The 24,163-nt window shown below is 35.3% G+C and overlaps 1 protein-coding gene across 1 annotated transcript in view; it reads left to right on the top strand.

Moving 5' to 3' along the window:
* Window positions 1-215: 215 nt before the first annotated feature.
* LOC142319271 (uncharacterized) overlaps window positions 216-24,163 on the top strand; it is a 138,399-nt gene continuing 114,451 nt past the window's right edge. The window contains exons 1-3 of the mRNA XM_075356350.1: window positions 216-481; window positions 20,863-20,989; window positions 22,280-22,371. Of these exons, the coding sequence (XP_075212465.1) occupies window positions 468-481; window positions 20,863-20,989; window positions 22,280-22,371 (233 nt within the window). The 5' untranslated portion in view covers window positions 216-467. The remainder of the gene's footprint in view (window positions 482-20,862; window positions 20,990-22,279; window positions 22,372-24,163) is intronic.

The following is a 24,163-nucleotide window of genomic DNA, read 5'->3' on the forward strand; positions in this document are numbered from 1 at the left end:
GTATTATGGGTTCTACCACAGTAAAAATTAGGAAACGCACTAATGTACTAATAGAAAACACATTGAAGTATAGTGTACCTTTGTGGGGAAAATAGGCATTGTTTTATTCTCGATGGAATGTGTTTTACGATAGTGTCATAGTAACGAAGAGTCGCTTATTTTATCCTTTCGTATTTACGTTTGTTTAAATTTAAAAGTAACGCTGAGTAAATGATCTGCTTTAAAAGAATAATACAACATGACAAGTAATTGTGCCCATTTAATCAGCTTAATAATATTTTTATATAAAATTTTAGTTTCAGTGAATTAATATTTTATTTCTTACTTAAAAAATATATTTTTAGTATTATAACCTAAAAACTGAGCCCAGAATTTTTGCACAATATATGAGATTACAGAGAAATTTAATTTAGCCGCGTTAAGTTTCCCATTCTGCAAAACTTTAAAACGAATGGATCGGAATAGAAATGGCCGATACAGGGTAAGTTTGGTTATTGAATTACAATATGCTTGTGTTAGATTTTATTGTATAATGTATCACTGAAATCTCATTAAGTACTATGTAATTAACCTAATGCTTGGTTTGTCACGTAATAAAGAAAACGCGCTTTTCCTCGACCAGCTCAGAGCTTAATTTTTAAGATAGTTGTGTTGATGCTGTTCATAATTGTGTATAGTGTGTTGTGGTAAAAGTTATGAATAAAATCTTATATTCTTTGGGAAGAATAAACTTCAGTGATGATCTGTGCTTACATTATCTTCAATAATGTTTTATGTTAGATGTCTTTTTTTTGAGTTTATTTAAAATTAGGTGAAAAATTGTGTGTTAAGGTGGAAAAGTGCTAGTTTTTCTTAGTGTGTTTACAGAATGCAGCAATAGATTAAATTGATGAAATTTAATTTTTAATTTGTAAGTAATTGTTTTGCGTTTCTCTTATTTTTGCTGCTTTTTGCGTTATGTGAAACTCGAGGTGTAGGTTAGGATTTTTTCTGTGTTTCTGGAGGCTAAACAGAAAAAGAAAGAAAGGTTAGGATTTGTCAATTATTTATTTTTCCCGTTGCTATTACACGAAATGATTTACAGTATTATGATCCAGTTCTATATTGTTCATTATAAATTAAACATGACTGTTTCAAGATTTGTTTTCTATGTTCGTGTATTTAATTTTTTCTGTTGTTATTTGCCTAGTATAACATGATGTATTTAACAGTTTGTATATACTATGTGATGGTTAGTTATGATGTTATTTATGGTAGAAGATAAAGATGCTAGAGTTTGCCTGATTCACAGAATATAAATATAATTTACTTGTTAAAACCATTCTACTTTTGTTGGTTAGAATGCTCATAATTATTTATAACACATTGTATGCTTTAATCTATATGACTTTATTTAAATTAGATATTTTAAGTTATAAAAATTGAAATTGTTGACAGTATTGATCATTATCATAATTAATACCAGTAATTGAGCAATTTTAATTTTTTTCATATTTTAATATACTGTAATAGATGTGTTTAGGGTCAGGAAAACACAAGATATAAATGTCAGAAAGCAGGGTTGGATAGCAGGTTATCCAAAATCTGCACTGCTTTTCCTGCACTGTAGTCAATTAGCTATCAGTTTTGTGAGTTTTCAGATGCTAATCCATTCTGTGGAGAGACTTTATGATACATTACCCAGGAATGGCAACACTTAACACCATCTTGTAGGACACATGTTTCTATGTTTAGACTATGTTTAAATCTATGTTTAAACAGAAATATAGTGATTACAGAGAGATACTACATCACATTCTCTGTGCTATTAGTCATGTGTGCAGTGGATAATCACCATATGAAGAGTGCCATCTGTTATCCTCAATGGCTGTCTCCAAGTTCGACTCAGACTATTAAGTTTGGTTTATGGGTTTCCCTCTCACCACAAAACTCTAACTTTAATTCCAACCTTAACCTCTCTCCACAGGTTGCCATAACTCACAAAATTTATTATTAATTGATTAGAGGATTGGATAATGAGCAGCGTGGGCTTTGCACGTGTCACTTGCTATGGATGAATCATAAAGATCTGTATATTTTACAAAAAAAAATTGTTATATATTGTAATAAATCATTAAAATTGCTACCTTCGAGACTGGGCTAATAAAAGAGAAGCTTAGGTTCAAAAGATGATGAAATTGCATTTATATTACTCTTAAAATTTGTAATATTATAAAATTAAAAAGTGGTGTTAATTTTTTAATATAAGACTAATTGAAGCTCCTTTATCATGCATGTCAAATCAACCAGCCTCACAACTTGACAATCACCAATTTCAACAAAATTCACAGGATTGATCGTAAAGTGATAAAAAAAATACTTTTTTCAGATTTTTCAGTCTCAGGTTTTTGTGTAGGACTCTGTAATAAAATGAAAAAATTGCAGAAAGCAAGGTTCAGATAAAGTTTTCTCCTATAAGAGTTAGAAAGCTCAATTTGGTGTCATTTTAAAGCTCTTGGAATAGGTTTTCATGTGATATATCACGTGGCAAGATTTTGCTACATTAATAGTTCAAAATAAGAAAAACATTTATTTGACCTTGAATATATTCAAAAGTGTATTTTTTAAGATTTGAAAAAATATATATATTTTTTGCTTCCTAATTTGTTCTACATGTGGTAAACATTTCATAATGGGATTGAAATGTGATTATGGTGAAATAAAATAATGAACTTGTACTTACTCACCATGTAACTGCAATAAATAGCTTCCAAAGAAATTTACAGAAGAATTACACAGTGAACACTTCTTTTTACAACTTCTAGTTATAATTGTCCTCTTCTTGCTTTGAGAGGTTATAAACTCATCCTGTTGGATTTACCATGGGATCTACTTTTGAAATAACCTCACTCCTTTGTACATTAAGAACATCCTCAAAATCTGGGTAATGGAAGAAAGGTGAATGTCCATTTGGATGTAAGAACTTCATCTTCACTGTTTGATTTTCCTCATTTGAGTCTAGAACACACCCAAACCACCAGTGTCCATCATATCTGCAGATCAAGAACTCAACCATTTCTGTGAATTCAAGATCATCCTCAATATTTGTTGTGCTTGCTACTGTTGAGTTATTAGAAAATGAAAACGCCCTCACTTGCACCTGATTCTTGTTCAGTGGAACAAAAGAGAGGAGTTTCTGAGTATCTGGTATAGTTCTTGCTGTCATTGTCTTACTCTTCAAAGCCTCTTCTTCACTTTTATGCTATTCAATTGTACCGTAGTGGAAATGTATCGACTCAGTGTGTCCATTTGCCCAGTCATACAACTGTCTTGGAGTCATGATCTGGTCACTGTAGGTCATTTGAAGACTGCTCTAGCTGAGTCTTTTAATCCCTTCCACAGGATCATACACTTTTGCCATAAGATGTGGCAAGAAAATGCCACTCTGCTTTGATCTCAAAGCCTGATTCATGGTAACAGAGGTTGAGAAAATTGAGTGTTTTTGTACTGAGAGGTAGCACCATCACTGCAGTAGTAGATCAGGCTTGGTTTTGTGGTAAAATGAAACTGCATGAAACCAATTAAATATTTCTGAAAAACGTGCACTGCTATTGTGTCGTGTGAGACAGTCGGAAATTATGACAAGAAATGTATTTATCAATGTTTTTGTTGTTGAATATTGGAAATAGATTGTGAAGGGTTGAATTGTTGCCTGTGCATTGTTCCAGTGGAAACCTTAGGCTGCGTCCTGGAGAATGAATGAATAGTCCGTAGCGAAGTCGCAGATTACAAGATTTTCTCGGTCTTTCAGAGATTGCTTCAGATGGGTGAGGTAACTGGATTGTTGACTTGTAAGAAATGAGTGTTGAAGTTTCAGAAGTTTTTCAAAAGGTTTACTGATGAATTCTTCAGTAGGTTTGACTAATGTCTTGAAAGATGTTCTTTTTTTAACTTTTATCCACTGTTGGTAGGTGATGTTTTCAATGCAGTTGAGCTTGAAAGCTTCCTCAATCCTTCCCTTGAGTTTTCAAACTCAGTACAATTTTTGCAATTTCTAAAGTAGCAAGCTTCAGTTGGATTAGCACACACTACATACATCATAATGTCTTGGTAAGACTTGATTGGTCTATCACATTCTATCAGTTCTTTTATTCTACAATGCGTAACCACAAGTTTTGCATTTTGATGCATTGAACATACACAAACACTGGGTTCCAGTTGCACCTGCAAGAACACACAGTACCTAGGCTTGAGTTCACAGGCCTACATGTAGGTCTCGTTCGGACACCCCCTCCATTATCATAACAAGTAGGGGAAGACACCCGACTTGTGACACTTCTGGTCGCCTCACCACCTCTCGTTCAAGCCCTGATGGGCTTTAACGGGAGTCTTCTATCGCTTTCCGACTTTTTACATCTCATAGTAATAAGCCTGGCCTCGTTGGGATGCCACCGATGTAAATGCCTCGGTAGATATTTACATCGGTGATTTATAAACTCAGCTTTTACCTTTACTGTAGGCCTCGTCAGGACATCTTGAATGTCCTACATTGTATCCCCCTTGAACTAGCTAACTGAGTTCGCGGAAGCACGAACCCCGCGCTTAGTGCTACTTTTATTGAGCCAATTTCTGTGAATGTTTCGAGATTCGAGGCAAATTTAAACACCGTACCACCAAAAATGTTGTTCGCAACAACGAAATTTAGTCCTAATTCCCTTACTGAACTCAACTTTACTTCATACCCCGGACTTAGGTTAATTTATAGACTCCGGTCTGGTCTGAAAGGGAGAGGCGGACAGACCTTCTACTCCCACTCAGCTCCAGAGTCCCGCGTGACATTCACTTGCTTCAACTATCGCCGAGATGCCGCTACACCTCACGGCTACATGGGATATATGCCCTCGGCAGTGCAGTCGCCATCCCGCTGACAGTGTCGTGTACTCATTCTAATATGCTCTTGTCAAAACGCCGATAAATACCGTCAAATGCATTTGACGGCATTGTCTAGCTCGTCAAACGGCGACTGCACATGGGTAACCCATGCCCTCGGCAGTGCAGTCGTTCCGCCGACAGCTTACACAATTTAATAGTCACCACAATTCCAACTAACCGTGGCTCGCCGCCAATACGCCTACCTTCGGCCAATCAACTGCCCAGGCGGTTCCTAGCCACCCGGGGTTACACTAAATCCCATCGGCCGTCCTGTGCAGGGCTAGGAAGCGGAGGAAGCTAGCCACAATTGTCCAGTCTTTGCGAGTCTTCCAGTTGACCCTCAGGTCAAAGAAGGAATTCACTCTTAAGTTCTTTAACAACTCTGGTACGTTTAGCATACTGGAGGTCGTCTTTAGACCCTCTAACTTATTACATTTCACAATCAGCCAGGCCTCGGTCGGGATACCACCTATGTAAATGCCTCGGCAAACATTTGCATCAGTAAATACATATCAAATTTCGCCTTCACGAAGGCCTCAAACGGATATCTTCACATCCACCCTAACATGATCCCTCAAACTGACTAACCGAAACCTCGAGAGCGCGAATCCCCCCGCCTAGTACAGATTTGACAACACCGTTCGTGACTGTGAATGTCTCAGAAAACTAATAAGTTTAAAGTTAAATCAGTGCTACACTCATACCAATCAAAATTGTGTTTTATGCAACATAGAAATTCAGACTTACATCCAAATAAGTCGACCAGTTTAGGTCACCTAACAATGGGAACGCAAGTTCATTCCGGTGCACGCAGGAGCAAAGGACAAACCCCGCACCTCCACCCGGGCCCATCATGGTGTCTCGCGTGGCATTACCAAGTCACGATCAGGACCGCCACCGGCGGAGAGAAGCCACGCCCCCCGTTCGCACCATGCGAACGGGTGAGGCGCGGCCACCCCCACCAGCGAGAGCCTCAAAGCGAATCACAAATAATATCACTATAACTGCGGCACGATGCCAATGCGCTTACCTCCAACCAATACAATGCCTAATCCGGATCCCTAGCCACCCGGGATCCTACCACGAACGAGTACCTCGATAAAACTCTTTCTGCAGACCTACACGTCGCAAGGGCGCGAAGAAAACCAGCCACTATAGACCATTCCTCGCGGATCTTCCAGTTGGTACGAAGATCCAGAAAGGAATGTATTCTCTCAAGTTCCCTAACAGCTCGCGAACGTTCGACCTTGTATCGGGAACAGACGTAGAGTAAGTGGGCCACTGTATCATCAGTCCTACATTCCGGGCATTGTCACGAATCCACCAAACGAAACCTAGCCAAACTTGCCCGAAAGGCACCATACCCGGAGAGAAACTGCGTGATATACTGATTGTGGGAGACCCATCTAATCGCACCTAGACAAAATACGGGAATTATACCATGCGTGTAGTGACCTGTGGGGGGATTCGTCCCACTTGACCTGCTAAGACGCAAGGCCCCGGTCTTCAATCTTTTGCTTTCGCAGAAGGCCACCATAAGTTGTTAAATGCCCCTGATATATCCAGAAAAATCCCTAATACATATTTATTTGGACTGTAGGAAACTCTAATCCAAATAAATGGGTGATGACATCCTCAGTGCTCTTGCCCGGTCGGAAACAATACTGGTTGTCCATTAGCAAATGATCAGTGGCCAATCTAACATTAATACGCAAATATAGTTCTTTCTCTAAAACTTTGCCAATCACGGGCAAGAGCGTTAGTGGACGGTAAGAAGAACTAGCAGTAGGATCTTTGTCGCCACCTTTGAACAACAACATCAAGTCTCCACGCTTCCAACACGCGGGAAAGTGGTCGGTGAAGAGCAACCTATTATATATTCCAGTTAGAGGACTAAGGACCACTGGAAGCGCTCGGGCGAGGAACTCCACAGTGATACAATCATATCCGGAGGCCTTGTGCCTTGCCATGCTACAGATCACTTGGCGGTCTTCCGCCGTAGTGATCTCAGAAGATTGTATGTTGGTCTCGAAAATCGCGACTTCCCGCCTTATACGCTGGGGTGGTGTGAATCCTCACCGACCATAGTGTCATCCGGGAGCAAATCATTCAGCAAAATATTAAGGACACGGTCCTTATCAATTACCACACCCTCGTGGGTTGACAAAGCTGATAGGAGGACATCTTTCCTGCGCATATGTCCGAGGGCTCTATTCACAACGCCGTAAGGGTATCTATTCCCTTGCTCATGAACGAAGGAGCGCCAGTAATTACGCTTGGAGGACTTAATGCTACGAAAGTACGTAGTCCTCGCTCTGTGGTAATCTGCAGTTAGGGCCGCACGGCGATCGGAATCGTTGCGCAGCCCTTCTGAGTCGGTTCACGGACTGCTTCATTGCTGTCAGATTCCGAGACCACCAACCAGATATATGTTCCTGGCCAGTGCTTCTAGGAATGGTGGCTTCAGCCGCTGCCACCATCTCAATGGTGAAATTTTCTGCCAGGACATCCAATGGCAGTCCGTCAAGGTCTCAAGAAAAAATCTCCAGTGTGGACCCCAACTAAGAGGAGAATTTCGGCCAGTCCTCCTTCATGTTCAGGAAGCGCCCCCCCAGTGAACAGGAAGTGTCCCTCATTGTCATCGTGCAGTTCATCCACTATTTCAAATAGTATCAACCGATGATAGCTAGAACAATTGTTGGCCACAGACCAGTCAAGGATGTCCCAACCAATGGTGTTGTCAGTATTTGTATCTGAAAAGGCCTTACGTACGTGCTACAGCACTCTTGTTGAGCTCAGCCTCGCCCCAGGGCAGATCCCACAAACATGAGTTGCAAAGGGGGTCCGTTTATCTCCAGTAAGGTCCAGGATATATACTTTGGGTTGAGGATCCTCCTTGTCAGGTAGCCCCTTCTCCTCTGACACCCTTTTATAGCCCTGATTAGGCCATCTTCCAGTAAGCACTTGTTTAAACTTCTCAATGGTCCCGGACTTTAACATAGTCAGCAGTGTATCCAGATCAGTTCTCACCGTTTGTGTATATTTGTCAGATGTATTTTTCTTGGCTTCCAAATCCTCAATGACTTCCTTAACATCCTTGGCTAGGTTAAGGATGCTGTTCACTGACAGAGAACCTAGTCTTCTTAGTCGTGGGATGACTTAAACAGATTCTGAAGTCCCTTTATCTCCTCAATTAATGTTTCAATCTAAGATGCAGCCTCCTCACCCAAATTACTACTAGGCACTCTTTGTTTTTAGGCTTCTCCTTGAGCCCCTTATCAGGCACACCAGCTTTAGACAGATCAGCGGTACTAGTTGACGGCTGATCTTGCTGTTTACTTAGATCTTCTAAAGAAAGCTTCAAATTCCATTTCCTCAGGATGCTCAGCCATCCTAGGAAGGGGAGTTCACCAGATAATGAAAGAGGAAAAAATTCCTGACAATTTGAGTTGTGGGACAATTAGAATATTCTGCTGTACCTAATTAGTAGAAAATTATTCTTTAACTTGATCCCATTGCAATCTCATTATGAAATGTTTACCACGTGTACAACACATTAGGAAGCAAAAAAAATTTTTTAATTAAAAAAATACACTGATATATTCAAGGTTAAATAGTGTTTTTGGTGACCTTGAACTATTAATATCACAACACCTTCCCAATTGACGTATTAAATAACCATTCCAGGAGCTTTAAAATAACACCAAAATAAGCTCTCTATCTCTTATATGAGCTGAGAAATCTATTCTTTTGTAATTACCCAAACCTTGCTTTTTGTAAGGTTTATTTAGACATGAACCTGAGAAGTGCATTTATTTTCGTTGTTTTAATGTGGAGTGACCCAAGATACTATTTTTAAGGTTATAAGCATCTTTTTTTCTAGTGAGTCTGAATATCTCTTAGGTATCTTTTTGGACATATTAGGAGATTTTAATAATCTGTAGTGGCCCTCTGGCTTGTTTTAGCTGCAGAAGAGTGATTGTATGCAGAATGAGCTGTATGTGTTGTGTTGTTATTTCAGTAATTAAATTCTTCAAGATGGCATCTCAGAAATAGGAAAGACACTATCTAAAGGTTGTTTACAGGATAGTGTTTTAGGATCCCTGCTGTATGTAGGTTGCTGAGTTCGATTCTTTGATGCGATTGAAGTTATCTGGCGTATGCCGTCGCTTATGTTGATGATTGGCCTTTGCTAGTTAAAGGAGATTCGAGGAATGAGATCGAATTCAGGGCAGCCTGCACTTGCAAGATACTCCAGTTGTGGTGGAGTTTACAACATAAGATGGTGTTTAGTCCAGAGAAGACAACAATGATGTTACTCAAGGGGCAGACTAGCTGTTACACGACCTCATGTACAATTCATCGAATTAGCTATGTCCCGCTGTGGAAGTATCTAGGTGTTAAACTTGATGAGAATGTTCAATTCAAGGAGCACTTTCAATATAAGATTTGTATTGCTTTTTTTGGTTTTCAAAGAACAGTTCAGAAACATGTATGTTCTTTATAAAGATGTATGTGAAGCTATAATTCTGTATGCTGAATGTATCTGGGCTCATCGAATGTGTTTACAAATTCTATAGGAACATTTTGAGAGCCCAGTGTCTCCTATTGCTATCTGTGATTGGTGCCTATAGGACTATCTCTCAAGTGGCAGTGGTTGTTATGTGTGGAATTAAGCCCATTAGTATCCTTGTGACTGAGTGCTAATTAATTATAATATGATTCCAAGAAGGTAGGCCAACTTACCTCTGGCTACATAAAAGAAATGATGACCAAGGTTTCCATTTATGGGAGGTCAGGTGGACTGAATCATCTGATGGCCCTTAAATGCGTGGCATTTTTCCTGATATGAGAAGTATGCAAGTTGCTATGTGGATTTCTCCCTATTGCTCCAGGTATAGAGCTGAATGTACCAAAGTAGTTAGAGAGCTTGTGTGGTTCAATTCTGGACTTGATCTGCAAGCCAAAAGGAAATTGAACATAGTTACTTACTGGTTTCCTGAAAGTGTCTTAGCCCTGCAGAGGATGGCTGAGGGGGTTTGATGCTGTTTAGGATGTACAGTAGAATAGTATTCAAGGTAGCTTGGGGCACGCCTGGGGGCTTACTTCGCCAAGGTAGGTGTTTTGCCATCTAGCCCATATTTGAGATATTTGCTGATAGGATGAAAATGGATGTGTTCCGAATTCTGTGATGGAGCTGCAATGTGGAAGGATGTAGGCATTGCATTGTATACCTTGCTCCGAAAAGCGGACCAGAGCGGAGAGAAATAGGATATGTTTTCGTTAGAATCAAATGTGTGAATTTGTTTCTTAATTCTTGAGTAAATCAAGAAGAATTTGTGAGTAGATTAAATTGTAGGAAAAAATTGTCATTTTTGCGATCAATATTTTTTTTGATGGTATGATAATAGTATTTTTGGTGTTTAAAAGATTTAATCAAATAATGACTTGAGTGCATAGCTTAATTAAAATTAGGTGTGGGAGTAATTTTTGAGTAAAACCTTCAGTGTTAAGAGGAAGGTGTGGGGATCGCGCTTCTGTGTGACTCAGTTAATCTGATAGTTGAGGGTTGTTAGTTATAGTAGATGGTTGAAGTTGGAAGTTCCATATAAAGGTAATACATATTATGATGTAATGTGTCTTGTTGGTTTATCCATTTTGAATTTTGGCTTTGACACCAGTGAGTAATTGTCAAAAAAATTTCACAAGGTAGTAGAGGTATCTACTACCTCGTGAAAATTTTTTTTCAGTTCGAATTATTTTTTCAGTTCTTTTCTCTGTTTTGATTGAGTCTTTGGGATTGAATGGGTCTTTTTTGTGATATTATTTATTATATTTTTAAGCAAAATATTTATTTTAACTAATTTTAATTTACTCTTCTCTAATCAATCCTTATACTTTGACATTATTACCAAGTTGTAACATGATTTTATTTATTTTAAAAACTAGTAATATCAAAATTTAAATTTTATTTTTAATTATATCTTAGTAAAATTGTTAAGGGAATTTGATATTATTGCCCAACAATGAAAATGTTTTGGGTCCAAAAATAGCTTATTCTTTGGAGATACAATGACATTATTTTTTACCCTATATATTTTTAGTTTGGGGGTAATTTTATTTTTGGAGTTGTCACCTGTTAAATGACAAAACACAATGTTCTCCAGCTGCTTGTAGGTTATAAACATTATTACTGGTGCTGTGACTGTGTTGTAATTAGTGCAGAATTTCTTTCTGGTATTCAAGTGCTTTTGAAGTGAAAAATTTTTTAAATCAAAATGCCATGAAAATGTGTAATTCAGTGAATAATTTTTGTTACATTTGTGGTGAAATATCAGTTTTTTCACAGAAATGCAATCTGACTCCTCTTGTGAAGACCGCTTGTCAGCTTTATTTTGGTATGAAGGTAGGGGACCAGGATAAGTCATGGGCTCCACATATATGTTGCAACTCTTGTTCAGTTATATTACCAGGACAGCTGAAAAATAAGAAACGATGTATGGCTTTTGCTGTGCCTAAGGTGTGGCCTACAAACCATACAGATAATTGCTATTTCTGCTTGACTTCACCTATAAAGGCAGGATTGACAATAAAGAAAAAAGGAACAGTTCAATTCCCTAATCTTCCATCTGCTGTTCAATTTATTTCACATTCAGATTGTTTACCAGTTCCTACTCCATCCCAGAATTATGAGCTTGATGTTGAAAATGAAGACAATGTGGAAGAAGAAGAACCCAACAAGCCTTCCACATCCTTTGACTCAGATTTTAATGAAACAGATGAACCGCACAGACTGAGTCAAGAGGAATTGAGTGATCTCATTTGAGACTTTGATTTGTTGAAGGAGAAGGCAGAACTTCTAGGGTCAAGACTACAGCAATGGAATCTTCTCCATGTAATATCAGGGTCTCACAGTACAGACATCGTGATACGGATCTGCTTTCTTTTTTTGAGAAGAAAAACAATCTTGTTTGCTGCAGCGTTAATGGCTTGATGAAATGTTTGAATTTTAATCATGATACAACTGATTAGACGCTATTCATAGACTCCTCCAAGCTTAGTTTGAAAGCTGTATTACTTCACAACGGCAACTATCTTCCTTCTATTGCTGTTAGTTATGCAGTTCACTGAAGGCCATTAAAGCCCATCAGGGCTAGGAACGGGAGTGGTGTGGCAACCAGAAGTTAACATGAAGGAGACTTATGCAAACATGGCAATCCTCCTAGACTCAATTAAACGCTCAACACAAGTGGAAAATCTGTGGCTATCTAAAACGTCATCACTGTACTCGTAGGAATGCAACTGGGGTACACTAAATACTGCTGCTTTTTATGTATGTGGGTAGTAGGGTTAGGAAATCACATTATAGTCAAGCAGACTGGCCTGCAAGAAATCTTTAACAGTAGTTAGAAAAATTTGTTACAAAGACTCTCATAGATTCAAAAGATGTTCTTCTTCCACCCCTTCATGTAAAGCTGGGTTTCATGAAAACTTTTGTCAAAAGTATGAATTGAGAAGGACGGACCTTTAAGTAATTAGCCAAATTCCCTACATTAAGTGATGCAAATGTTAAGGAAACTATTTTTGTTGGACCACAAATTCAACAACTTGTAAAGAATCCTGCATTTGACCAAATTTTGGAGGGGAAAGAAAGGAAGCTTGGGAAGCCTTAAAGGGAGTTATTCATGGATTTTTAGGCAGCAAAAGAAATGAAAACTAGTCAGTTGGTGACAGTACTTCAGCAAAAATATCATCAACTCGGATGCAACATGTCCCTTAAAATCCATTTTCTCCATTCACACCTGGACTTTTTCCCTCCTAGTTGTGGAGTTGTCAGTGATAAACATGGACAAAGATTCTATCAGAATATTTTTGTAATGGAACAAAGATATCAGAAATCTTGAAGCAATGCTTGCAGATTACTGCTGGTCTGTGTGTAGGGATGCTCCGAAACTCACAAGAGGAAAGCCAAAAGACATTGATCTCATGAAGCCACCATATGATTTTCAGACCCAACCAACTGCCAGGTATTCTTCCATCAATTAAGAACTCTTAGAATGTAACGTATTAAAAAAAAGTCAAATGGACTTTCTATGTAGTTGGTATATGTAATTAAAATGTATAATTTTTTCTTAATGGAATAAAATAAAATACATCCACTTATTGTATATCACAGAAACTAGAGCTAATAAACATTTTTCCTTATCATATTCATTTTTCTCAACCCAAAATTAGTTACCTTACCTCTGATTTTTATGAAATTTGGAATACACCTTATTTTGAGCCTAAGATATTAATTACAATTGAAATTATTTGTTGGAAATGTATTTCACTTGACTTATGTTCCTCGTAGTTAGACAGTACATGTGCCCAAAATGTTATTTTTTACAGTAAATTGTGATATATATTATTTGCCGACTAAATAATTTGGTTTCAGTAAAATTTAGTTAAGAATAAGGTTAGATTTGCTTATAGTTAAGTTGAGCAACAGTTTTGAATTATGACTTTGTTAGATAAAATGACTGCAAGTTTCTCAGTCAGATATGTCAATTACTTCTAAACCAACCCTTTTTTTAACCTCCAGGACCACTGTTAGGTATTACTTCAGAGGATGAGATGAATGACAATTTTTGTAGCGTGTGAAAATGCCATGCCTGACCAGGATTTGTACCTGGGATCTCTGGATGAAAGGCCAGGACGCTACCACTCACACCACAGAGGCCAGCTTCTAAACCAACCTAACCTAAACTAACCATAACCTTGACCTAAACCTAACTGAACTCAAATTTTACTTAAATCTAGATATTTACTTTTTATAAATAATGAATATTGCACATTTATCAAAACCCACACTTTAAGCTTAACCAAACTTAATTTAGTATTAAGTGAATTAAATCTCATTCTTAACTTAATTTCATTAAAACCGAACTATTTATTCTGAAAATAATATATATTTACACATGTACAAGTTGAATTACCCAATTTTTGGTGAGGATACTGTGTAACTTAGAAGGGATGTAACTCAAGTGAAAGACGTTTCCAACAAAAATACGATTCTAAATTATAATTTTCAAATAATATTAATCAGATGTTTCACCAAATCTATTAAATTACACACACATATTGTAATAATGCTTAATTAAATTACATATACACATTTTTAAAAGTACATAAAATTTATTTCATTAATAACTTGATTTTTTCATATTTTTTTTTTATTGTTATTATTGAATCATTATTTATTATAAAAAGGTTTTACAATTATAGGTTAATAATTTATTAATAATTCAATATACTTAAATTAAAAAGAAAAAAAGTTAAAAAAAAAAGGGTCATGAAGTCTTATTTTAATCTGGTGCCTTCCCGTGTAAGATCCAAAAATTTCATTAATTAAAATTTTATTTGGCTGTAACTCTGGAACCAATGAAAATAAGTACCTCTTACAAATATCATTGAAAAGCTCTCAATGAGAGCTTATTACTGCAGTTTAGAAAAAGTCCAAAATCCAAAAAATTTGGATTTTGGACTTTTTCTGGACATTTTTGGTTCAGTTCAATTAAAAGGGGAGGTGCACAACTAGATGTTACAACAGTCCTATATCCAAAATTTCAACATCCTACAGCTAATTGTTTTGAGTTAATGCGAGATACATGCAGATGTCATGCCGAAACTAAAAATGGATTCAGGGATGGTCAAAATGGATATTTCTGTTGAAATCTGAAAACTGAAATTTTACTTGAATTAAAAATTGACAGAATACATTTTTCAAATTATTATTATTGACTACATGTAAAGTTTAAAATAGTTTTTTTGGTCATTTAGTGTTGGTGAATTGATAAAATTATAAGGAAAAAGATTGATTTTTTCTGTACAATTTTGTAAACAGTTGCAATATCAATAATTTCCCTACAACCCAGATTACAGTGTGATGTAATAAATCAACTGTGTACAACAATATTGTAATGTGATATTAACATGGAAGCAATATAACATTGTAGTCTCTTGTGTATGGTTTTCAAACATTCTGTTAGTAGATAAAGGAGAACAGAAAATAAAGATAAAAAAATAGTGGACAGTGAAAATTGACTTATAATGTTCATTTTTTCATATTCTTTCAGTATCGATGAATCAATAGTGTGATTGAGGATTCAGTTTTTATAGAAGGCGAAGGGGAAAATGTGATTTTGCAGATGTCTTCGAGAATTTATGAAACATTTTTAATACTACTTTTTTCAAAAAAATGAAAAGTTCTCCATAATTTAATTTCTTTTGGTTGCTCTATAACAAAAATTCTGTGAGATAATTAATTGTCCCTTGAAAATATCTCCTCCCTTTTAAAAATTAATTGTTACACTATGTACTGCAATTTGCTTATAAACAAAATCGACAAAGTCGAATTGCTTACTATAAACTTTAAATTGGGGAACTACTATAAAGACAAAAATTGGGGAAGATTTATAAAAGATGCTTAAAAGTGCATTTCGTACAGTTTATTACAATAAAATTAAAAAAAAAAAACAACAAAACTGTTGTTAGGTGATTTAATTACTGTACATTGCTATAGGTTTAAAAAAAAATTTCTGCATATGCATCTAACATTTACCTTATGATTCAACTTATATTTATAAAAAATGTATATTAAACACTGGGCCCCACAGTTCCGTTTGATTATATAATTTACAGTATCTGCAAACATCTTAAGAGCTGATTTACTTGAAAAAGGCAAAATAAACTAAATCAAAAATAAATTGTTGACTGCAGCTTGATTGACTTGATTGACTGCAGCTTGAAATTGTCAGTTGCTTCAGACACTGAAGCTGGTAAACATGGAAGATTGAGCAGGATATGTTCCACAGTAATTACTTTATTGATTCTGATTTATAATATTTTTATGTCTTGGGTTATTTTTTCTCCAGAATCTTCTAATGAAAGATAAGTTTTAAAATATGTTATGGGCAGAACCACTAACAGTGTTTAAATTTAATTCTAAACTTTATTTAACTAGAAATATATACCCACAGCAAGAACAAAAACTTAGATTATCTGAATACCAACAAATATTAAATCCTGCCAGTGGTTTGTGTAATTCATTGTTGCTGCAAACCTCCTGTTGCTGATCAAATTGAAATATAGTTCAATAAACAAAACGCCAGTTTAGAATGTTGATTGCCTCTTACACACTTGAAAATATCAGTAGCTGCATTTTAGGTCACCACCTTGGCCTTCTCTTGTTAATTACTGTTTTGATCTACAGTCACAAAATCTTTATCATTTTTCTGTGGAAGAAGTTTTACGATATTGTAAATAGCTTTATTTTGGATGCTACGGTTTATATGGATTGCTCAAAAAACAATGATTCTGTTGGGTGTGCTTTTGTGGTTGATAATAGAAAATACATGTTTGGCCTCCCCAACATTATCAGCATTTTCATTGTGAAGCTTTTTGCTATTAATAAGACCTGAAGTATAATTAGCCCAACATTTTGACATGTACTTGTTTGCTCAGATTCCATGAGTGCCTTACAGGCGATTAGTGACATATACTCCAGACACCCTGTTGTATGTTGTGTTGTCTGCCATTTCTCAAATGACAAGACTTAATACAACAGTGAGCTTCTGCCGGGTTTCCAGCCATATAGAAATTTCAGGCAATGAGTGCGCAGATAGTGCGGCAAAAGAGGCTTGTTTGACTGGCAAAGTGAATGGGATGCTACCGTGAACAATAAACTTCACCAATTAAGAACACTAGATCACTGTGTAGCTCCTCATGCAGAAACAATAGTTGAGAGGTTATTATCTGACGTTTATGAATAGGGCATACTAAGCTCACTCATGGATATCTGATGATGCTAACGAATGCACCCCTTTGTGCTTGCTGTGACTGCCAACTAACAGTGCACCACTTCCTTGTGGAGTATATCTGTTATGCATTATTATGTCACAAGTTTAACCTGAGGGCTAACATGCAAACAATTTTAGGGGATAATGAAACAAAGTTATGTTTTGTTTTAAGATTTCTTAGGACCATCCATTTATATTCAAAAATTTTAATTACTGTATTTAAGCTATTTATGTCATTTACTGTAAAGCAGATGGTAATTTTATTATCTTAATCAGATATATAGTGTGATATATCTTATATCTTGGAAATGTTCCAATCAACTTATTGGTTGACAATGACTGTTAGCATTTTTACTTATAATTATCTTCATCGCACATGATTAAAATATTATTTTTTTGTAGGATTAGTGAAAATGTGGCATTGATCATGCTAGCCACTGACAATCGGGAACAGGTTTCCAGCACATTAATTATCAATTCCATTTTACAGCATATTCTTTTTTTTAAACAAGATAAGTACAAGTACATATGTTATACTTATTTAGCAGCATAGATAAGCAGCACAGAGTTTAAAGTATCATACTTAGAACCGCATATAACACTCTAGTAAGTAAGGGGATAAACATTTTATTTGTGTACAGAAATGTTAAAATCATGATTTTTAGTTTAATTACGAGTGAATTAAATGGAAAACATTTCTTCCTAGTATTTATGATGTATACAGCGTAGTTGGTTTTTGTCAGTTTCATTTATTTTATGGTGTAAATCAATATTTGTATGAAGATGAATTTTTAAAATATATTCTGTTGTTCATTTTTTTGCACAACCTGTGATTAAATAACAGTACAATACAAGTTTTGTAGTACTAATTCATATTTCAGATATTGCTTATGCACATTATTTGGAGTTTTGTAATGTTGCTATAGAATGTTAATACAGTCATACATTGTAATCAGTGTGGTATGACGTATTAAAATTTTTATTTATAACAACAAAACAATTAAAACTAAACAAGTGATAAACCAAACAAGCTAATAAAATTTTAAAATCAATTTATGTTAGAGGGTGAAATTTTATGATGACAAATTTCATATGCATTATCAAAATGTAATTGACCACATTTGACAATATTAGAACAAAGTGGCATCTGTTCTCAAGAGCAGTTCCTGTCTAACTGGATTCTCTTTAAATCTGTTTAAAAAACTTTTTTCTCCTTTTTGTAGTATAGATTTTCCTACTAAGTTTATTTATTTTATCACAAAAACTTGGTCAGTTAATTTAAGATTCTGTATAATTTATTCAAAATCACAAAATATTTGTATTTATATTAATGATTTAATGTTATGTGAACTACAAATCTTTTTTTTTTTTAAATAACCAGCAGATGTAATTTGCATGTATATTTTTTTTTATGAAGCATATTATATATTAATGTGTGTAAATAATTAAAGGAATGAGCATTACAATTAGCAGTGTGTCAATGTTTGTAAATTTACTCTAATTGTTCAATTTCAGGCATCTTCATTTGTTTTTGGTTAGAGTGTACAGATATGTCATTTGATTGTTTACAGTTAATTTAATAGTGAGAGATGGCATTAGACTTTTCCATTTTGCATTACAGTATCTGTTATAAAAAAAATAATCATTCTGTGACAATCTTGAAGGAATGGCATTTTCATGTAAATGATCACATTTAGTTTATAGAATAAAAAGGAAACTACATGGACTAAAAATAGTATAATTATTGTAGAAAAACCACTACTGTATTATGCAATATTATTACTATTATTGAATAAACTATTTTATTTCAAAATTTTATTGTAGGTCTACATGCAAGTAATAAGAAATTACAAGAAAAAGAAAAAACAGTGTTCCATTTAAAAAAGTGTATTGTTTATTATTCTCAAAAGTGACTGAAAATAATTTAATACTCTGTTTAACTTGTTTAAATATTTATATTTTTTATTTATTTTTTGTTACTTTCAAATCCATTGACACATCTTTGTACTTAACACTATTTGTTAGTTTTCTTAATTCTGCATCTTTTTCTACATCCTTAAACTTTGTATTTTGAAAGAATCAGTGTGCTTTTTGGCCCCTTCCTTCATTGAAAAGAGTAAATTTCACTGTGATGCAGTAATGTTATCTTTCATTTTCTTCAAAAAAAGGTACTTGTACTAGTCACATGACATGAGTGTTGCTTTCATTCTGTTTTTGGGATACTTTAAAGAGGAAAAACTTGTATAAAATAACATCTCTAAAGATTCTGTATTATGATTGTCCAATCTCTGTATGTCCAATAGCAAATTAATCCAAACAGAAATTATTTAATAAAAAGTAACTTATATAAAAAAAAATCATACCTGTACAGTTAATGTGCCCTCTATTCTTATCACTTCAAGTACGCAATTTGGCATTGATTCAACAAGTGGTCCGGACATTTTTTTTTATTTCTTCTTCTGGAAACCATACCAATATTATTACTTCAGTGAGGCCAATTTTTGTGGTACAGCTCATTTTTAAGTTTTTTTTTACTATTGGCCAAAGATTTTCAATTGGAGAATTGCCTAGCCGTGAAGCACTTAAAATTTTCATTTTTAAACAAATTTGGCCACTTTTTTAGCAGTACGGATGGCACCAGATCTTGTTGGAACACTCCATTGCTGTATGGGAATTTGTTTTGAGGTTGTGTCACAATCCTTTTCCTTCAGAATACTGATATATCCATCAATTTTTTATTTAATATTTTCGTCAGCTAAATAAATAAAGACTTTTCAATATGCCACCTTGTTTTCTTTTTTTCTTTTCTGTTTAGCCTCTGGAACCACCTTAAGGTAGTCTCAGGTTGGCTGTCCCTGAGATGTATGGTTAATTGAAACCCAACCACCAAAGAACATCGGTATTCATGATCTAATATTGAAATCCATATAAAAGTAACTGCCTTTACGAGGATTTGAACCTTAGAATTCTTGACGTTGAAATATACAATCTGCTGGAAGTAAAGAAGAAGGGCCTTAAATTGTGAAACAACCCCAAAAATTTTTTTATGGGGTTGTTTATCTGATTGTTAGTTGAGCCAGTGATATATTTTCATGTGATGCTTTTCTAATTTATGGAACCCTTTACCTCTGAACATAAAAATATGATTCATCAGAGAAATAACATTTTTTCAGTCTTATTTGGTCCAATTAGCATGTGCTTTGGCTTTCAAGAACGTTTTTTGCACATTGCTGATGTTAAAAGCTGCTTTTTAGTTGGCTTATAAGCTTTCTGTCCAGCTGCAAGAAGTCTGCGTCTATCAGTGTTCATGTGTAAATCTGTTCCACTGGCTGCTAATTCTCGATTTAAGTCCACAGCAAATAATTTTAGATCAAGTTTACTTTTTCTCACTAATAATCAATCATGTGTCCCTAGTCCAATATCACACCCAGAAGCTATCTGTTGTGTTCTACTGATGTGCTCAGAAAGAGAAACAATTTTTGAATGCTTTCTTGGAGTTACGTCCAATATTACTTATTCCAGCCGCAGAACAAAAAATGAAAAAATAGGATTTTTAATAAAAAATGAAATATAACACAAAAAATTATTTTATTTCATGAAAATTGCTAAATAACCAAAGAACAACAACTTCACATTACACAGATAACTTAAAAATGGGTCTGGTCTAGTAGTGTAGCCATGATGTAGAAATAAACAAAACATTCTCTGTGTTTGGATTAATTATTATGCGTTTGTATTTTTCACACCATCCTAACAGATTTTATTCTATGACTGTTCATTTTATATTACTACAGAATATTACTGATGCTCCAATTTTGTAGACTTAATTATAGATTTGAACACAATAAATTTTGTTTTTTCTGATTAATCAATTCTACTGTATTTTGTTTAAGTGTTTCCATGTGTGATAATTTATCATAGTTTGTCTAATAAAACTACTATTGCAGTATATTATATACTACTATTTTTTTACCATTGTAAAGAAAAAAAATTATAGTAGAAGTACTAAATAAATTCTCATTGCCAGAAATGACTTCTTGGAAAAAATCTTTAATTCAAAATTGGATGTGTAATGATGAAATTGTTATATAATTCTATTATATGTTTGTAGTGATGATCTATTGGATGGTGAAGGATTATTAGGTGATACAGAGGATTTTGGTGATTTGGACGGTGATGCAGAGGATGCATTGCTGGCTGATGATTCTTCATATAGTGACCCTTATCACCTGAGAACAGTGAGTAATATATTTAAAAAAATTTCAGTTACGTTAAATTAATGGTATTTGAATGCAGTATATGAGGTCTGTTCAAAATTTTTTTCTTAAAAAGTATTTGAATGCAAGTGAAAAAATTTGGTAAAGCTAAGCACCTGTACATGTTTTAATTACTTCATAGAGCATGTAATTTGTTGTCCAGGAGCCATGTGTATTAATGGAACAGGTGCTTGGTGCATTTTTATTTTGTTTAGAATGACAGAATGCAATTGAACAATTACTGCATCAAGTTCTGCCAAAACTTTGGTGATATCCAAAGCAAAATAATTTTTAAGGTTAAGCGGACTTTTAGTAATGAAGCTGTGATTTTACACCTATTAAAATAGTGGTATAACTGTTTTCAAAATGGCTCATCTTCAGTTAGAGTATCTAATGCACCAGTAAGGCATCAGTAAGCCAAAATCGAAATGTCATTAAATTAACAATGTGAACAATTTCATAATGACTGACTGTCTGAGAAATTGTAAATTGCATTAGGATTGGTGAGGCTTCATATACATGATTTTAACAGAATCAAAGTTACAGATTTTATGCAAAATTTGTGCCAAAATTATTTATGCCAGAATAGAAAGAGGTTCATTTTGATGTAACAGAACTTGCTGGAGTTCGCAATGATGGTCCTAACTTCCTTAAGTGTGCAATAACAAGTGATAAATCTTGGGGTGTATGGGTACAACCAGAAACCAAAGCTCAGTCATCAGAGTGAAGGTCATAATCATCCTGAACGCCAAAGAAAGCAAGACAAGCAAGAAGAAAAGTGAAAGTGTTGCTGCTTGTTTTTATTATTTATATCAGTTGTGCATTACAAGTACACCCTAGAAGGCCAAATTGTCAACAAACTATTCTAAGGTTCTTCTTTGGTAATTATAGTAATATCCATTACTACTACTTAAAAGCAACTACTAATCTTAAATCTAATGATAGTCTAATGTTTATAATAGTCAACAGTCAACGTTTAGAGCTAGATTTGGTACTTAATTTTAATTAAAAAAAAAAAACTATTAATCGATTAACTTAATTAACAAAAATATAGAAGAGGAATGACATGAACTATTGCAACAATTAGCCATTTGGATGGGCTGACTATTTTAGAAATGCAATTTCTTCAACATGCTTTTCTTAACTGAGGAATAGTCTAGTCTCTCAATCTCACAAATTTTTTTTTTATAATAGAAGTTGAATTAACATTTTAGTTGTTTTTCTGTATTCCAGTTTTCATGTTTACTAATTTCATTAATATTTCTTTTATAGGTTCCAACTTCTGGTAGGGATGTTTATATAGAATCGGATCATAATTCATCTGGAGATAATGCTAGAAGCTCAGCTGCTGCTACAATATATCAGTGAGTAATTTGTTACTTAACACGTTTCCTATTCATAACTTATTCAAATCAATTTTTGTTGAAAACTTTTGCCATGAGATTAACCTGAGATTGCCATGACTTTATAGAAAACATGGCTTTCTTTTTTTACCTATGAAATTATACTGTCTGACAATGGTAGTTGGTTTTGTCCAGTCTGGTCCACCACAACTCCTGAGACATTTCTGTTGGTGGGGTGGTGTAGCGACTGGACACGCTATGAGGCGGGATCTTCTCCCCTCGGGGGGAATAAAATAGCCATGAGGTGTAGCGGAATTTTGACGAGGGCAGATTAGGATGAGCACACGACACGGTCAGCGGGATGGCAACTGCACTACCGAGGGCATGGATCCCATGCAGCTGTGAGGTGTAGCGGCATCTTGACGATGGTTTAAGAAGTGAAAAGTGAGTCCCACGTGACGCAGGACTCTGCTATGGAGCTGAGTGGGAGTAGGAGGTCTGTCCGCCTTTCCCTTGTGGACCAGATCGGAGTCCATAATTTAACCTAAGCCTGGGGTACGAACCAAAGTTGAGTTCAAGAACTAGGACTAACTTTTGTTATTGCAAGCAACATTTTTGGTATGTTGTGTTTAAATTTGCCTTGAATTTCAAGACATTAACAGGAATTGGCTCAATAAAAGTAGAACTAGGCGTGAGGTTCATGCTTCTGCGAACTCAGTTAGCTAGTTCAGAGGAAAATGATGTAAATCATCATTAAGATGTCTGGACGAGGCCTACAGCAAAGGCAAAAGCTGAGTTAATAAATCACTGATGTAAATGTCTACTGAGGTATTTACATCGGTGGCATCTCAACGAGGTCTGGCTTATTACTATGAGATGTAAAAAGTCAGAGGGCGATAGACAACTCTATCTTAAAGCTCATCAGGGCAAGGAACAGGGGGGTAGGTGGCAACCAGCACGTCACTAGGCGGGTGTCTTCTTGTACGGGAATGTTAATTAAAATTAAACTTCTTTCTTGAGTTTGTTTTCGGTGATTTTTCAGCTAGTTGGTCAAGTGTGTACCTTCCGCTAGTTTGGGTGTTTATTAATTACTGCTTGCAGCTACAGTGTAGCATCATATATAGACTTTTTTTGCCCCTGGGACATGGAAGTATAAGGCACAGATTTCTACAACATACCTCACTGCGGCAAAGAGGTGGCAATGACTTCTGGTCATAACTCGGTTTTCAAAGCAAGGGAATACTTTCTAGTTCTGCTTGTGTTCTTTTTAGAACAAGGACCATGAACTGTGGTTTTCAGCAAACCAATTCAGAAGCGCCCAAGAGGTACAAAGAGTAATGGGAGAATATTCAAGGTCTCTACCTGCCTGTGGCTCACTGCGGGTACTTGTCACGCCAGTGGGCTTGTCCGTAAAGTTGGTAGGAGGAAGACAGCGAGCATCATGTAGTGTTCCAGTCGCATGGAATATTAATTATGTCTGTACAGGTCAAAACATGTAGCTGAAATCACAGATGTGTTGTTTGTATTAAGCACTGGATTTACGAATGAATTAATTTTTTTCAGTCTTATTGCTGTCTTAAGTTTGGTAACAGTGCAGTGTCATAATGCCTTGAAATTGTGTAAATGACGTGGATACCTTTTGTTATGTATGTGGTGAGTTTACCATAAAATCAAATAAGAAAAAAAAATTTACACCTTTAATTAAAAAAGCGCATATCATTTGTACTTTCAGTGTAAAATTGGTGATCAGGAAAAGACATGGGCTTCTCATATAGTATGCACTAATTGTTTTGTGTATTTAAGAGGATAGCTG

The sequence above is a fragment of the Lycorma delicatula genome, chromosome 2 (assembly GCF_047948215.1).
Source record: "Lycorma delicatula isolate Av1 chromosome 2, ASM4794821v1, whole genome shotgun sequence".
NCBI classification, from domain to species: domain Eukaryota; kingdom Metazoa; phylum Arthropoda; class Insecta; order Hemiptera; family Fulgoridae; genus Lycorma; species Lycorma delicatula.